General features: G+C 44.2%; 1 protein-coding gene across 1 annotated transcript in view; it reads left to right on the forward strand.

Annotated features, from left to right (window-relative positions):
* NUDCD3 (NudC domain containing 3) overlaps positions 1-17,482 on the forward strand; it is a 102,918-nt gene that overhangs the window by 53,282 nt on the left and 32,154 nt on the right. Inside the window, exon 4 of the mRNA XM_070765549.1 lies at positions 9,656-9,799. Within this exon, the coding sequence (XP_070621650.1) occupies positions 9,656-9,799 (144 nt within the window). The remainder of the gene's footprint in view (positions 1-9,655; positions 9,800-17,482) is intronic.

Below are 17,482 nucleotides of genomic sequence, written 5' to 3' on the forward strand. Positions count from 1 at the left end.
AATTACCTTTTCTGCCATGGCTCCTCCGATGCCCCCGGGCACTCTGGGCCTTCAGGACCCTCCGAATATCCAGGCCATAATTTCTGAAGCGGTTTCTCAGAGTGTCTCTCAATGCATGCAGTTTATGAGAGGTTCCCAAGTCCCTGCATCCACTCCAGCGGGACAACTTATCCTTTCAGGGATTTCACCTCTTCAGGTTCAAACTCAGGTTGGCCAGACCATGACTCAGGCGGCCTATTTGCCTGAGTTTCGTAATCCTGCAGAGGAGGATGATAGGGGTCCAGATTTGGAGCTATCAGATGATGAGGGTATTCCACCAGAATCTACAACAACAGTGGGTTTATTCCACCCTGCTTTGTTTCGCTCCTTGTTTAAGGCCAGGAATGCAGCAAATATTGCGAACGCAGTTCCTCCCTCCTCTGTTGGGTCAGACATCAACCCTCTGTTTTCCTTAAATACACCAGAGGCTCAGGTAATCCCTTGGCCACCATTATTTGTCCAAGCAGTCTAACAACAATGGCTTTTCCCTTCAGCACGGGCCATGCCCTCAGCCAATGATAATTTTTTTAAATGTTGGGCTGGAATTAGATTCTTGCCTCCAGACACCCCCGGTGGATGCTCCTATCACCGCCCTTCTGTCTCCCACGAACCTCCCAGGCGAGGCTGCAGAGCTCTTGAGGTTTGAAGATAAGAGGGCCGAACAAACTCTTATTAAAAACCACCAGACAGGCGCTTGGGCAGTAAGAGCTGCCACTTCGGCTTCTTTCTTTGCGAGAGCCAATTTAACCTGGTTGCGAGATTTGCAGGACAGAATCCCACCTGAGGACACCAGGTCACACCAAGACATTGCCAAAATGCGGGCGGTGGCTTGCCTTAGCGCGGATGCTTCGCTCCATGTGGCCAGATTCGCCTCGCGTACGATGGCAACATCCATTGTGGCTCACAGGATGCTCTGGCTACACTCCTGGCAAGCGGACGCCAAGCACAAGTGGAAGCTCGCCACATCTTTCTTTGATGGACAGCATTCTTTTGGACCAGCTTTGGACCCACTTCTCACAAAAGACAAAGATAAACATAAGATTCTGCCGCACGCGAAACGCAGAGATAGCTTTAAATCTACCCCAAACTCAAAAAGATCCTTTCGCTCCCCTGCCCAACCTGCAACTTCCGCTTAGCAGCACTACTCCTATGGGCAACATAACTTCTATGGGGGACGGCAGCGACCCTTCCAGAACCAGCCATTTCGTGGCAGAGGTTCTAAGCGGCCTTTTCGAGGCGGAGGAGATCGTTCTTTCCACCGCACCAAGTGAGTCTTTGTCGGACCTGGGTCTTCCCATTGGTGGTCGCCTATCTCTGTTTGTGGACCAATGGGAGGAAACTACATCTGATGTATGGGTCAGGAAGACGGTAAAATTTGGCCTCTCCCTAGAATTTCTTTCCACCCCTCCGCAATTCTTTATTCGGTATCCTGTGTCTAACAACTTGGTGAAAAAGCACCTTATGAATGAGGCCATTAATCATCTCCTTAGCATTAACGCCATTCAGCATACGAAAGGGCAACCTCCTATCCTCCATTGACCTTACGGAGGCTTATCTCCATATCCCTATTCACCCCGATTTTCAACAGTTTCTTAGATTTTGTTACGGGGGAGCTCATTACCAATACCAGGCTCTTCCCTTTGGCCTTTCCTCAGCCCCAGGGTTTTCACTAAGGTCTTAGCGGCCTTGGCAGGCCACCTAAGGACACTCCCTGTGCTTATTCATTGTTACCTTGATGACATCTAGTTGCTGGCTTCCTCCAGGACGCAAGCCCTGCACGATATTCAGGTAACCTTAACAGTGCTAGCTAACCACGGGTTTTCTATCAACGAGGACAAGAATCACCTCGTCCCTACGTCTTTCATTGTCCACCTCGTCGCCATTATCAATTCCCTAGAGTGTAGGGTGCTCCTTTCCCAAGAGTGACAGGCTAGCATTGCGAATCTAAATTCTACCATTCTGGGTCAGCGCAGGGTTCCACTACGCCTGCTTTCTATACTTCTGGGAAAATTCATTTCGGCCATCAATATTGTTCCTTGGGCACGCCTACTCTCTAGGGACTTGCAATGGTTCCTTCTTCCCTTCCAAAAGCAAGGTAGGGGTTTTTCTCCCTTAAGGGTTTTTCTTCCCCAGAAGGTCCACAACTCACTTCTATGGTGGTCTCCAGAAAATTTGAGCCAGGGCTCCTACTTCCTCAAGCCATCCCATCTGGTGCTGACTACAGATGCCAGTCTTTCGGGATGGGGTGCCCACATTTGCTCTTCGGTGGCACAGGGTCTTTGGTCAGAATAGGAGCCCTCTCTTCCCATCAACATCCTGGAGTTGGGGGCGGAGCCAGCTGCGGGGGGGCAGAGCCAGCTACGGAGCCGAGTGGATGGTGTGGAGCGGAGCTCCGGGGTGCACCGCCACTTTTGAGACATTTGATCGCAGACCCCACAGGAGGGTGTCTGAAGAGAGGGGGGTCCTGTTAGTCGATTTTGGGGGTGGCGGCCCGATCGGTGGAGCAGGAATACCCCATGGAAGATCGAGCGACTAGAAGTCAGGAGCATAATGGCGGCCTGAGGCACTCCCAACTGGAGAACACTTAAGCGGTAACTAGCGGGGCGATTGTGCTGGCAAGAGCCGACTGAACACTCACCAGGATTACGATTTGATTTTCCTTACTCTGAGTATCTGGCGGTGAGTTTCCTGGGGATCGATCCCATTTGGTGTGTTTATTTGGACGAAGTGAGGACAGCGAGGAGGAGGAGGAAGCTGTCATCTTTCTCCCTCAAACAGTGGCGAGATTGTTTGTGCCCAATATAATTTAAACACATTACCATTTTAGCAGAACATTTGGGCTCTCCACAAAGGACAAACCCCCCCCCCGAGATTAATTGAAACACTGGATCCTTCTTTTTGTTTCTTTTTTCTGTAATAGAAGAACGAACAGGAAGAAGAAGAGACGCTGCCGTTATTCTTTTCCCCTTTCTTAAGTAGTGGTTTTTTTTGGGGGGGGGGAAACTTACAACAGGAAAGAAGACTGATTGGAATGGAAAACTTCCTAAAAACAAAAATTTCTTCAAAAACAATTTAATATAAATATGTAGAAACTTAAAGCACTGAACAGTAATCTCCACCATTTACTTATTTTTTGTTTCTGAAGTGCTGTGACTTGACGGGTGGCTCCACATGAACATTGATTACATCAGCTGAATAATAGACTCAAACACAACTGGAGGTTTTCGTGTGGTGGGACTTAGAACTTTCCGGTATCTTTTCTTTGTTACATCCAAGAACGGAGAGCTTCTACTTACCAATTTGACTCTTGATGCAAAGGGTTGATGAATTGTAGTTAATCCCAGTGAACTGAGTATAATATTTCTAAAGATATAAGTAAATACAATCTATCTTATCTCTGTCTGCCTGGTCGACCAAATTAATTGATTACTGTACTACATAGTTAATGTAATTATATTAGATTACTAATATTAATTTTGTCTTTAGTAATATACAGTATATATTGGATATACAATTTAATATAATCTATAATACATTCTAATCTACTGCAATATATATATATATATATATATAGAAGAAATAAGTAACTCCATTTAATTAAACCTAGTTTATTTAACTATTTAGTTTTAGTCTTACATAGCTTTATTTGACTATATCTATCTATACCTTATTGAATCTATTGGTCTAATCTATATATTTAATTTAATTCATATTGCTAAATTTTATCTATATGTGATTCTTGATTCTATTCTATTAACTTTATTATTATTCTATTAACTTTATTATTTTGATGAATTTAAAAAAAATGATTGATCGTTTGCAAATTGATGGAATTTTAAATAATTGAACGTTTATAAAAATGACAAGTTTGGCTAATTTATCCAGACCTCCTCCTCGGGGAGGAGACCGATTTACCAATCTACCTCCGCTATCCCTAGCCTGTCCTCAGAGATCCCTTGAGGACATGTTACCCAGGGAAAGGTCTAGTTCCTTTAAGGACCTACAGACAATGCTACTCCAAATGCAAGACATGATGTCCAAAAATCATGCAAATATTAAAAAAGAAATAGGGGAGGTTAGGAATGACACAAGTGATCTGAAAGACAAAAAATCAAAATATGGATAAGAAACAAAATTTTTCAGCAACAAATCCTAAAACACGAACAAAAAATTCAAGAGCTAGGTTAGGATAGACCAAGATCACAGACGAATGGACGATATGAGCGAAAAATTAACCGAAGCAAACAAAGAGTTGGAACGTACAGTGATTCAGTTAGAATCTGAAAAATCTAATCATTATCTCCGTTTTCAGAATTTGTAAGAGGATAAGAGTGAAGATCTTCCTGATACCATGGCTGACATTCTTTCCAAAGCTTTAGGCACTGCAAAAGAAGTCATGCTTAATGAACTGGATGAAGTTTACAGGATAAATACTAACTACGCTAGATGCTATAATCTTCCCAGAGAAGTCCATGTTAAGCTTGTTAAAAAGTCGGTAAGGGACAAAATTCTACATAGAGCTATGGAAGACCCCATTGATCATAAGGGGAGACAACTTGTGATCTTAAAACAGGTGCCAAAGAAAGTCAGAGATTTGCGTAAGCCTTATTCGTTCTTAACCTCCAAATTAACCAGACATAATACCAATTTTAGATGGTTAGTCCCAGAAGGGATTTTGGTGACGTGGAAAGATAAAAGAATTAAACTAGACAATTTAGATAAAGCTGAAGAGTTTTTTGAACAAAATTTTAATAAGGAACAGCCATCATAAAACAAAAATCTAACTGAATCAAGCGATGTACATAGACCGATAGAAAGAATAGAAGGCCAGGAGTGGAAACGCCAACAGGAGATAGAACCTAAAGAAATACGGAGTACAAGGGCAGCAAGATCCAAATATAAGTAAAATATTTATATTTTATATAAATTTGGATTATAAAATCTTTAGCTCTATTCTTGCAAACAGACTCAAAGGTTATCTAAACCAATTTATACACCCTGTTCAGAATGGATTTCTCCCTGGTAGACAATTAAAAAATAATATACGAATCATACTAAATGTTCTTGAATATTACGAATTTCATAATGAAAAACAAATAGTGTTAATTTTTATAGATTTATAGATTTATTTATTTATTTTATTTATTCATTTGCCCAATACACAAATACATAGGAAGAAAAATAGACATGTAGTAATATATATAGGGGTAAAGTGAACTTAGAGGAGAGGATGTATGAAAGAAAGAAAATATATATGATAAGTGAGAGAAAGGAAAGACAATTGGACAGGGGACGAAAGGCACAGCAGTGCACTTATGTATGCCCCAGAAGGCTTTTGACAATGTTTCCTGGAAATTCATGTTGAAACAACTAGAGTTTATGGAATTTGGCCAAAAATTTATAAATGCAATCAAAGCAATTTATTCGGAACAACACGCATATATAATAATAAATGAAGACGCTTCCTCAAAAATTAACATCCAAAAAGGTACGAGACAAGGGTGTCCATTGTCCCCTCTCCTCTTTATTTTGACTCTAGAAGTTTTAACAAGAATGATTAGAAATAATGACAATTTGGTTTTTATATTAGAAGATCCGATTGAATCAGGACCCGAAACTATTAGAAGTTTTAGAAGAATTTGGCAAAGTGGCAGGCTTAAAAATTAACAAATGCAAAACTAAAATGATAGTTAAAAATATGAATAATATACAAAAAGCAAATCTCGCCACAAAATTAAATATTCAAATAACTAAAAAGATCAAATACTTAAAGATCGATATAACGGCAAGGATTGCAAGCCTGAAAGAGAATAATTATGACAAACTGATAAAGAAAATTAAAAAAGATACAGAGAAATGGGACAAATTACAACTTTCTCTTCTTGAAAGGATAGCTACAATCAAAATGAATACTACATCAAAATTAAATTTTCTCTTCAAAACAATTCCCATTTACTTAACTCAAGATTTTTTCAAAAAAATAAATAATATAACAAACAAATTTATCTGACAAAATAAATGCCCTAGGATTCGGTTAAAATATATGCAAGAAAAGAAAGAGGAAGGAGGATTGGCACTACCAAACTGGAAAGATTATTATTATGCCTCAACTCTTGTCTGGGTTCAGGATTGGATACAATTATCTAATAAAAAACTACTTACCTTAGAGGGTCACGACCTCCAATCTGGCTGGTATTATTATTTATGGGAAAACAAACCTAAAATTCATAAATACTTTACTAACCATCTCATAAGGAAATCTCCGATCTGGTATGCACCATTAGATGCCCTCGTTCACCCAAATTTGAGAAAGAGAAGTAGCACAATAAGATACAAAGATATAACCAAATCTAATGGTGAAATAAAAACAAGATTAGAAATGGAAGCTGAAGGCTTTAATATAGAATGGTGGGAATACCTACAGATTCAAACGAGGTTCACCAAAGATAGAAACACATTAGGTAATGAGAAAGAGAAACCATTAGATAAATTATTATTGGGTTCACAAGAAAAATTAATTTAAAAATTCTATGGTTATTAATTAATAAAACAAATTTATCTGAAACAAAAACCAATATAGATAAATGGAACCTAAATTTTAAGTCTGAGATAAAAATGGAAGAATGGCAATCAATATGGAGCAGGAACTATAGGGTAGCCCTGGCAACATCTTATAAAGAAAATGTAATCAAAATGTATTATAGATGGCATATTACCCCCGCCAAACTAGCTAAAATTAATTTTTAAAAATGTCACCCCTTTGCTGGAAGTGTCAAAAGGATTATGGATCACATTACCACCTATGGTGACAATGTGAAAAAGCCTAGCTCTTCTGGAAAAAAATTGGGAAATGGATAGATGAAATTTTAGAGGTAAACTTAGATAAAACGCCACAATGCTTTCTATTGGGAATCATTCGCCAACAGTTAAACAAAAATCACATATACTTGATTATTCACATTACCACTGCGGCAAGACTAGCCTTTGCCCAATCATGGAAAAAGGAAGAAACCCCACAAGAGGAATTAGTATTAGAAAAAATTATACAATGTGCAGAAATGACCAAATTGACTCTAGAAATAAAAGGTATCGAGGAAACGCAATTTTATAATTGCTGGAACCTATTCTATTATTGACTTGAAAATAGGAATAAAATTTGCTAAGTATGTCGTAATTGACTATGTAAATAATAATCACACCTGGTGAAAGCTTATTAGAATATATAAGATATAAGTTATGAATTATTAATTAAGACTAACTTTTGTTTCTCATGCTACATATATATATATGGGATTGGATACTGTAGCCTAGAGATTAATTCTCTGCCTTACAAGGCAAATGTTGCAGGTTCACGTCCCAGTGAGGGTATGGCTAGCTGATGAGGCCAAAATAAGGCCGAAATAGATCTATCCTAGTCTCCCTTAATCTTCAAATTCAGCAAAAAACATGTGACACACATATATATGTGTCACATGTTTTTTGCTGAATTTGAGCCGGCTAACGGTGGGGAAACATATTCTGGTCCTCACCGACAATACCACAGCCAAGGCTCATATTAGCAGGCAGGGGAGCACTCGGTCCCCTGCTGTCATGGAGGAGGGCAGGGTACTTTGCACTTGGGCCGAGAACCACCTGCTCTCTATCAAGGCGGACTACATCGCAGGGAGGACAACACCACAGCGGACTGGCTCAGCCGCTCCACGATAGATCAGATGGAGTGGAGGCTGCATCCCTATGTCTTCCGGCAAATTTGTGCCCGGTTCGGTCGGCCTCGGGTGGACCTTTTTGCTACCAGTACGAACACTCACCAGGTTCCACTGTCGGGGCAGAAGGCACGGATGCCCTCCATTCCCCATGGCTTCTCTACGCCTTCTCTCCCCTTGCGTTAATCCCCAGGGTCATTCGCAAACCTTTGGAAGAGGGGGCAGATCTGCTCCTTGTGGCTCCATACTGGCCACGCAGGGCCTGGCTTGTGACCTTGTCTGTATCCCCTCCTTGGCATCTTCCAGTGTTAACCAACACTTTGAAGCAGGGGTCGGTATGCAATCAAGACACCCATTGGATGAAACTGACCACCTGGCACTTGAGCGGCTCATGTTGGTTAACCGCCAAGTTCCCACTGGAGCGATGGACCTCATCATCAACAGCAGACAGTCATCCACGCAACGGATCTACGCCTCCACTTGGCATAGCTTCTGCAAGTGGTGCAAGGGAGCACAATGCTCTCCAACAGACATAACGGTAGGACAGATGCTAGGATTCCTGAGTGACAGCCTCACCAAGGGGCTGGCTCCTAATACCCTCAAATGCCAGGTATCAGCTTTATCATCAGTCTTGGCCTGTGCAGATTTGTCTCCATTGTCTCAACATCCACTGATCAAGAGACTATTGAGGGGTGCCTCCATACGTGCGGAGGTCAACCCACTGACTGTGGACTACTCAGTCGATTGTAAATAACCGTTCAGGTAAGGAAGTTCCAACGGTTTATTCTCCATCTTTTTAAAATGACACGGTTATTAGCCTTACAACTGAACCCAGGTTTTCGGCCAGTGTCACTTGTCCCCTAAGCAAATACACACTTATTTGTTCTGTCCATATGCCATTTATTAAACCAACTGTCTTTTTAGAAAGCAATGGCCATACAAAATACATTTTTATTCACTACTAACTTGAGCAGGCCTATATGCCAAAGGTAGGAAACCTATGATCTCCAGGGATAAATGAATTAAAATTCCTCAATCCTAACCAGTTCAATCAGTATAAAATGAAGATGGGAGTTGGTAGTTCAGTAAAAGCTGGAGGGTTCTATTATCTGAATCTCCAATAGCACTTATTTCAAGGTAAATGTGTACAATTACATTGTAAAATAATATTTAAATAATGAATTATGTCAGGAACACTTAACAATGAGAACCTCAAAGGAAAGGAAAAAACAGATGATTCAATGGCTAAATGTCTGCTTTCAGATGCTTGTTTGTTTACAAGATTTGGACCAGTTCTGATAAAATGGCTCAGTAATGTTAATTTCTTGTTGAGGTACTCCTAGTTTTGGGATAACAAATAATATTTTAATGTTGCTAGTGCTATATCTTCCTCCTGGAAGCAGTGAGGCACCTATCTCATACCCCTGCCTGTATATGTACTATAATTGCTTTTGCCGATTTGTATGAGGAGCCAGTCTTCCCTATGGAGGGAGCAGCTTGCAGTAAAGGATTAACCTTCCACCTCTTCCCCTTGGAATCCTGGACTGTGTTCTATGAAAGAACAGCTATTCTACCTACTTGTTCTCATTTTCCATTTCAACCTTGCTTTACACACAGCTACTTTAAAAGGGTCCTATACTGGACGTATGTAGGCCTTGTTGTCTTCTGCTAAAAGACAACACAAGTCAGTCCCACACAACGTGACCCATTCCTCATTTATTAATAATCCTTTTATATCTTTAGAACCTGTGGACTTGGCAAGGTAATAAAAGCTAGCAATCTATAAATTAGAAATTTCAAAGTGTGATGTTTCCTTTGTACTGCATTGCATTTGTATTCTAATCTTCTGCTGTAACCCTGAAACGACTGGAATGAATGCCTCTTGCTAATTCATTTTTCTGTGCTTCTTTCAGGTTTCGGTGGACATCAAAAGTAGTTCAATCCATGTGTCAGTGGAGGAGGAAAATGGACACCAAGTGCTCATGGAAGGTTCCCTTACCCACAAGATCAACACAGAGAACTGTGTCTGGAGTTTAGAACCTGGGAAATGTATCCTAGTAAGGACTACCTCATCATTTCCTTTCAGTGTGTATGTGCACATGTACTGTATTTTTCGGAGGATAAGGCACACCAGAGTATAAGACGCAGTTTTGGGGGCAGAAAACAAGGGAAACAAATTCTGCCTCTACCTCCCAGCAATTTATCTTCCAGCAAATAGCAATCAGTACAGATGATATACACTTTTGACGTATATTACTATGCATGTGTGTATGGCTCATAGAAATAGGAAAGAATTTGAGAAATGTACATTATGGCAATATATTAATGCTACATTTAAGTTTTCTTAAATGTAGTCACACTAACTCCTCCCAATTATTTAAGTGGTTCCACTCCAAACATGATTACGTCAAGGTCTAACTTAGTTGCCTTATCTTAATACTACAACAGGACGCTGTTACATTTCAGACTATATTTGTACAGGTGCTGCTAAAATTGATGTGGCTTTTTGAAAGTATAGTTATTCTCTGCTATTTAAAAGAAGATACAAAAGCACTGGGCCTCTTCAAATCAAGCATTTATTTTAAAAAGCTTGTTCATTTTGTTGTCTAGAACAGGACTCCCAGAGCTCCTCGGCCAGCTTCCTTAAAGTTAACAATAATAAAGCAGTCTTTAAAAAAATAAGTATAATAATTTGAACATTCTATGGGCATTTATAGTTATTTACTTACCTCCTTGCAGCAAATAACAAACAGCCAGTTTCAGCACAACCTGATTAGCACAAGAAAATAAAAAACTGGTTCTACCTCTAATTCCCAGCAATTTGCCTCCTTGCCATTTTAGTTTCACTTTCAGTTATAGCACAAGCAGCTAATAGTTTCAGACTACAGGGATTGCCATAACTATTGCCACTGCCTGCAGCCTGAATCAGCTGATGGTCAGGAGGCCAATAATCAGTGGCTTGTACTAATCAGACTCTGCACGGTTTGCTGCAAGGCAAGAAGCCTAAGGATGGGTGTGGCTGTGTGGAGCTACATTCAGTGTATAAGATGCACCAGGTTTTACCCTTTTTTGGGGGGGGGATGCGTCTTGTACTCTGAAAATATGGTTATATGCACTCTCATGTCTTCACGTGTACATACCCCTGCACATATTTGTTTGTTTGTTTGTTTGTTTATTAATTTTTATGCCGCCCTTCTCCTTAGACTCAGGGCGGCTTACAACATGTTAGCAATAGCACTTTTTAACAGAGCCAGCGTATTGCCCCCACAATCTGGGTCCTCATTTTACCCACCTCGGAAGGATGGAAGGCTGAGTCAACCTTGAGCCGGTGATGAGATTTGAACCCCTGACCTGCAGATCTACAGTCAGCTTCAGTGGCCTGCAGTACAGTACTCTACCTGCTGCGTCACCCCGGCTCTATACATATTCCTCAATTTTGGACCACAATTGGGATTGGAATTTCTACCATAAGTCATTGCAGTCATAATTTGAGTCAGACCTGATTTTATGACTATTTTACGATGGTTATTAAATGAACCTGTTGTCATTAAGCGAATGCCATGGTTGTACATGTGGACTCATTCTTCTGAATGGGCAAGAGGCAAATAAAAGTTGCAAATTGTGATCATGTTACTACGGATCCCTGAAACAGGTTATAAATACAAACTAGTTGCCAAAAGCCCAATTTCTGATAGAGTAGTACTTAGACTAATATACTGTTTCATCGTACTTTACAATATTCTCTGAGTGGTTTACGGACTCAGCATATTGCCTCCAACAATCTGGACCCTCATTTTATCCACCTGGGAAGGATGGAAGTCTGAGTCATTCGCCTTCCTCCGCCACCACCAGCATCCAGCTCCTCCTCCTCTTCTCGCTTCTCGACAAAATGACAGCCGGGCGGCGGCACGGAGGCTGGGAGGGAGGCAGAATACGGGAGGAGGAGGGAGGCAGCCTCCACGCTTTTCTTTCAGCGGAGGAGCTAAGTGGCCAGAGAAAGGGATCAATGTAAAAGTGCCGCTGGGCTGGGAACGTCTTTGGCCAATTAGCTCCTCCGAAAGAAAAGCGTGGAGGCTGCCTCCCTCCTCCTCCCATATTCCTCCTCCCTCCCAGCCTCCGGGCCGCATTCGCCTTCCTTCGCCACCACCAGCATCCAGCTCCTCCTCCTCTTCTCGCTTCTCTACAAAATGACAGCCAGGTGGCGGCGCGGAGGCTGGGAGGGAGGCGGAATACAGGAGGAGGAGGGAGGCAGCCTCCACGCTTTTCTTTCGGCGGAGGAGCTAAGTGGCCAGAGAAAGGGATCAATGTAAAAGCGCTGCTGGGCTGGGAACGTCTTTGGCCAATTAGCTCCTCCGAAAGAAAAGCGTGGAGGCTGCCTCCCTCCTCCTCCCGTATTCCGTCTCCCTCCCAGCCTCTGGGCCGCATTCGCCTTCCTCCGCCACCATCAAAATCCAGCTCCTCCTCCTCTTCTCGCTTCTCTACAAAATGACAGCCGGGCGGCGGCGCGGAGGCTGGGGGCGGCGGGTGTGTGTGTAAGAGGTCCGTGGGAGAACCGGAGGGAGCCACGGCCACCGCCCCGTGGAAGGGACCTGGCTGAGAAGCTCCCGAAGGTGATCTTTGCGGGCGCCCCCAGGAGAGCAAGCAGCAGGCGTGGGCTAGGGTCTTTCCTCTGGGGGCAAAGGTGGTGGTCGCGGGGTGCCTTTACTGCAGGTAGGTGTCTAGGCACCGCAGCTCCCCCCAGTTCTCCTGCGGACCTCTTCCACACACATCTGCTGCGTTCAGCCTCCGTGCCGCCACCCAGCTGTCATCTTGTAAAGAAGCAAGAAGAGGAGGAGCTGGATGCCGCTGGCGGTGGAGGAAGGCGAATGTGGCTGGGGGAAAGGCAGGGCTTCCGGCGCTTCACCTGCCCTCCCAGCCAAAAGGCAAAGCCGCGCAGCTCCCCAGCCGCCGAAGTAGGCTTAACCCCGCCCCTCTGTCCCACCCATCACCTGTATCCAGCAGAACTGCCTCCTGCCTGCCCCCGTTCTTCTGCCGGCCATGGGCGATGGGTGGGACAGAGGGGCGGGGTTAAGCCTCCTTCGGCGGCTGGGGAGCTGCGCGGCTTTGCCTTTTGGCTGGGAGGGCAGGTGAAGTGCCGGACCTCCTGACTTTCCCCCAGCCAAAACCCCAAATATCTCTGCCGCAGGAGGCTCCCCCGCCCCTCGCCGCCGCCCCTCGCCCGTGGCCAGCAGAAGAGCGCTCTTGCCCGGCGGGAGGCAAAGCACTGGGGTGGGAGTTGTCACGATACCCCCCACCCCAGTGCTTTGCTTCCCATCGGGCAAAAGTGCTCGGGAGGCCATGGGTGAGGGGCGGGAAGGATCGGGAGGCTAAGTCTCCTGCAGCGGGTGCTGTGGTGGGGACCTTTGGGTTTGTGGCTGGGGGGGAAGGTGAAGCGCTGGGGTGGGGGGTGTCAGGCCGGACCTCCTGCCTCCCCCCCAGCCAAAAACTCAAAGCGGACCCCCAAACCCGAACTTTCGCTGAGAAGCCCCACCGCCTGGCTGTCACCTTTTGAAACAGCCGGGGGGTTTCTCGGCGGCCTCCCGAACCCGGAAGTTCGGGTTTGGTGTTCGGGTTCAGGAGGATGCTGGGAAGCCCCCCGGCTGTTTCATAAAGCGACAGCCGGGTGGCGGGGCTTCTCGGCGGCAGCGGCAGCGACGGGTTCGTAAGAAGGAAAAAGTTCATAAGAAGAGGCAAAAAATTTCTGAATCCCGGGTTCGTATCTCGGGTTGTTCGTAAGACAAGGGGTTTGTATCATGAGGTACCACTGTAATTTAAAACCCTTATTATAAAAGAAAAACAATCATACAACCTAACACAGTGTTTCCCAACCAGTGTGCCGCGGCACACTAGTGTGCCGCAGGACATGGTCAAGTGTGCCGCGAGCCCGGCCTGGCTGGAGCTTCCCTGGCGGTGACGGGAAGTGAGGTTTTGGGGCTCGGTGGGAGGGCGCCGGCCACTGTGCGCCCGCACAGTCATTAGGACACCCCCCCCCCGGCAGAAATTTTTGAAGTGGCGCAAAGCCACGCAGTCCTGAATCGCTCCCTTCTCCGGCCAGCAAAGTCGGCTGCCCGGGAAAGCGGCGCATTTGAAAAGCGCGCGTTTAAAAAGTGTGCCGCTTTCCCAGGCAGCCTGCTTGCTGGCCGGAGAAGGGAGCGATTCAGGACTGTGTGTCTTTGCGCCGTGATGACAACGGTGCCGTGGTGGCCTCCAAGTGCCGCCCTTCGTGGCGCCCCACCACCTGTTCCTGCAGGTAGAAGTCGGGTGGGGTACCGGGAGGCGGTGCGTGGCCGAGCGCTGAGCGCCATAGACACCTGGGAGGGTGAAGGGTTGGATGTGGCTGCTGCCTCTTAGGCGGAGGCGAAGGCAACGGCGGAGTTTGCGCTGGGGCCATGCGGGGCCGCTGATCCAGGGGGCTGCAGACCAGCAAGCCGCCCTCCACTCTCTCTCCGCTCTCTCTTTCTCTCTATGTTGCTGGCGTGGTGCACGAGAGAGAAAGAGAGAGAGAGAAAAAGGAGGGTAAGAGAGAAAGCAAGAGAAAGAGAAAGCAAGGGAGAAAGAAAGAAAGAGAGAAAGAGAGAGGAAGAGAGAAAGCAAGAGAGAAAGAGAAGGAAAGCAAGAGAGTGAGAAAGAGAGAGAGAAAGCAAGAGAGAGAGAAAGCAAGGGAGACAGAAAGAGAAAGAGTGTGTCTGAGAGAGAAAGCAAGAGAGAGAAAGAAAGCAAGAAATAGGGAGGAAGAGAGAGAGAGAGAAAGAGGGAAAGCAAGAGAGAGAGAGAAAGAAAGCAAGAGAGAAAGAGGAAGAGAGAAGGAAAGCGAGAGAGAGAAAGAGAGAAAAAGAAAGGGAGAGAGAAAGAAAGAATAAAAGAGATAGCAAGAGAGACAGAAAGAGAGAGAAAGAATGCAAGAGAGAGAAAGCGAGAGAGGGAGGGAAGGAGGGCGAGAGAAAGAGCAAAAAAGAGAGGAAGGAAGGAAGAAAGAAAGAGGGATGGAGAGAGAGGGAAAGAAAGGGGGGGAGAAATAGGGCGAAAGGGAGGAAGAGAGGGGTTTTTTGTCGAAACATTTTTAGCCCCCCCCACTGCCCCCCTCCCCCCCGCTCGATGTTCCCCAGGATTTTGTAAGTGTGAATAATGTGCCGCGGCTCAAAAAAGTTTGGGAAACACTGACCTAACAGACCATACATAAAACCATAGTGCCTGGCCACATAGATGGATCTTCATGAGCCTTTGAAAGGCAAGGAGGGTGGGGGCAGTCCTGATTGATTGATTGATTGATTGATTTGATTTGATTTGTATGACGCCCCTCTCTGAGGGGATTTGATTCTAGAAGGCCGGGGACGCCACAGAGAACACTTTTCCCCTGGGTCCCACCAGTCGGCATTGTTTAGTCGACAGGACCCAGAGAAGGCCAACTCTGTGGGACCTAATCGGTTGCTGGGATTCGTGCGGCAAAAGGCGGTCCTGAAGATATTCTGGTCCAATGCCATGTAGGGCTTTATGGTCATAATCAACACTTTGAATTGTGACTGGAAACTGATCGGCAGCCAGTGCAAGCCGTGGAGTGTTGATGAGACATGGGCATATCTGGGAAATCCCATGATTGCTCTCGCGGTCGCATTCTGCACGATCTGAAGTTTCTGAACACTTTTCAAAGGTAGCCCCATGTAGAGGGCGTTACAGTAGTAAAACCTCGAGATGATGAGGGCATGAGTGACTGTGAGCAGTGACTCCCGGTCCAAATAGGGCCGCAATTGGTGCACCAGGTGAACCTGGGCGAACACCCTCCTCGCCACAACCGAAAGATGGTGCTCTAATGTTAGCTGTGGATCGAGGAAGATGCTCAAGTTGCAGTCCCCCTCTTTCCTGTTTTAAGTATCTTATCTGTTTTTCTGTGTTTTTAAATATTTTTCCTGTTAGATCATTTAGAAATTAAAGTTTTCTAAAGAATTAAAATAAGTAAACTTTTTTTAAAATGTTAAGTTGAAAAAAGAAATTGAAAAATTGAAAAAAGAATTTATTAAAAAATTGAAAAAAGAATTTTATTAAAAAATTGAAAAAAATTAAACACTAAAAAGTTTAAATTTAAAATGATATTTAAGAGTTTTAAAAGGATAAAATTGGAACAAGGAATTTTAAAATTGAAAAAAGATATTTAAAAAAAGGAAAAAAAAATTTTTCTTAAGAAAGGAATTCAGATTTTTTTTTAAAAAAAATATGAATTTACAAGAGTTTTGGGCCGTTATGAAATAATATGCACTTTTATTGTTGGAAATCTCAAGCTATCTTCTAGGAGATGCTTTGCTCTTAACCCTCAATTCCCTGACTATCAATTATTCCCCTGTCTTGCCAGGATTTTCAGGTATAATATGTTGATGTGAGTACTCTGCTTAGCTGATCTGCCACTGCTGTGGGCATTTCTTCTCAGTTGGTCCTCTTTGCTGCTCTCAGCCACTGCTAGTTCACCGCACTGCTCTTAGTCGCTGCTCAGGGCACTTCATTCCTCTGTCACGTAGCTATGCACTGCTGCTGCTCAAGGGCTGCTGTGCTGCTCACAACCCTGGTTACTGTCTCCTAGTTGTTTCACCACTGCCCAGTGGCCTCCATTCAAACAATACTGACTTTGCTCAGGTGTCAAGCTGGGTTACTGGGATGCCTCTCTGTCTCTCAGCTCAGCTGTCTCTTTTCTCAGGTGGGTTGCCTGGCCATCTCTTGGTTGGTACACTGGGCTGCTTCTCAGCTAGGTAACCCCCCCCCCAACCAGGTCAAGCACAACCCTGATTTGGTCCTCAATGAAATTGAGTTTGACACCCCTGCCTTAAGGCAAGGGCAAAGTGTGAATATCCTTTGTTTAGTAATACAAAGAAGATATGCTATCCCTAATCAAATGGGCACATGTAACATTTGCTTTAGAAAAAAATTATGTACATTAGGGGAAAGAGAAACATAACTAAGCCAAGGTTAAAATAACTATTCAGTTCATGGATAAGATTCTCTCAGGCAGGTGAATTTGAAGAAGTGGGCAGAAAGATTTGTGGCATTTTGAAAGTGGTTTTTGAAGTTATTTGCATGTGATAGACAGAAAAGTTGCTTCCACTTTGCATTTGGGCTCATCACACCTTCTTTTAGATTTGGATTAGGTATATGATATATTGAGCCAAAACTTATATGACACCAGAATTCAATTATAATGGTTTTAACAGCGTTAGAAGGGACCTGCCAGGTCATCAGCACCCTGCCCAAGCAGGAAACCCTAATATCTGCCTCTATCTAGGATTGAACTCACTAATTGTGAGGCAAGAGGCTCCACCTCTTCTGCCACAGCAGCTTCTTAAGTTACCATATTTTTCGGAGTATAAGACACACCCATTTCCCTCCTAAAAGAAGGTGGAAATATCAGTGCGTCTTAGACACTCAATACAGTCATTTTTGCTGTCCCACCCCCACGTCCCATTTTTGGACAGAGAGTCTGGGAAGCCTGCAGAGAGTTCCCGAGTGCTGGGAGATGGCAAAAATGCCCCCATTTTTGTGAAAAATGTGCTGGTTTTTGCCCATTTTTTCAACAAAAATGGAAGCATTTTTGCATTCCTCCAGTCCTTAGGAACTCTCTGCAGGCTCCCCAGAAGCTTTGCCCACTCCATTTGTGTGAAAAAGTGGGCAAAAATGATCCATTTTTCACAAAAATGGGGCCATTTTTGCCATCCCCCAGT

The sequence above is a fragment of the Erythrolamprus reginae genome, chromosome 12 (genome assembly GCF_031021105.1).
Source record: "Erythrolamprus reginae isolate rEryReg1 chromosome 12, rEryReg1.hap1, whole genome shotgun sequence".
NCBI classification, from domain to species: Eukaryota; Metazoa; Chordata; class Lepidosauria; order Squamata; family Dipsadidae; genus Erythrolamprus; species Erythrolamprus reginae.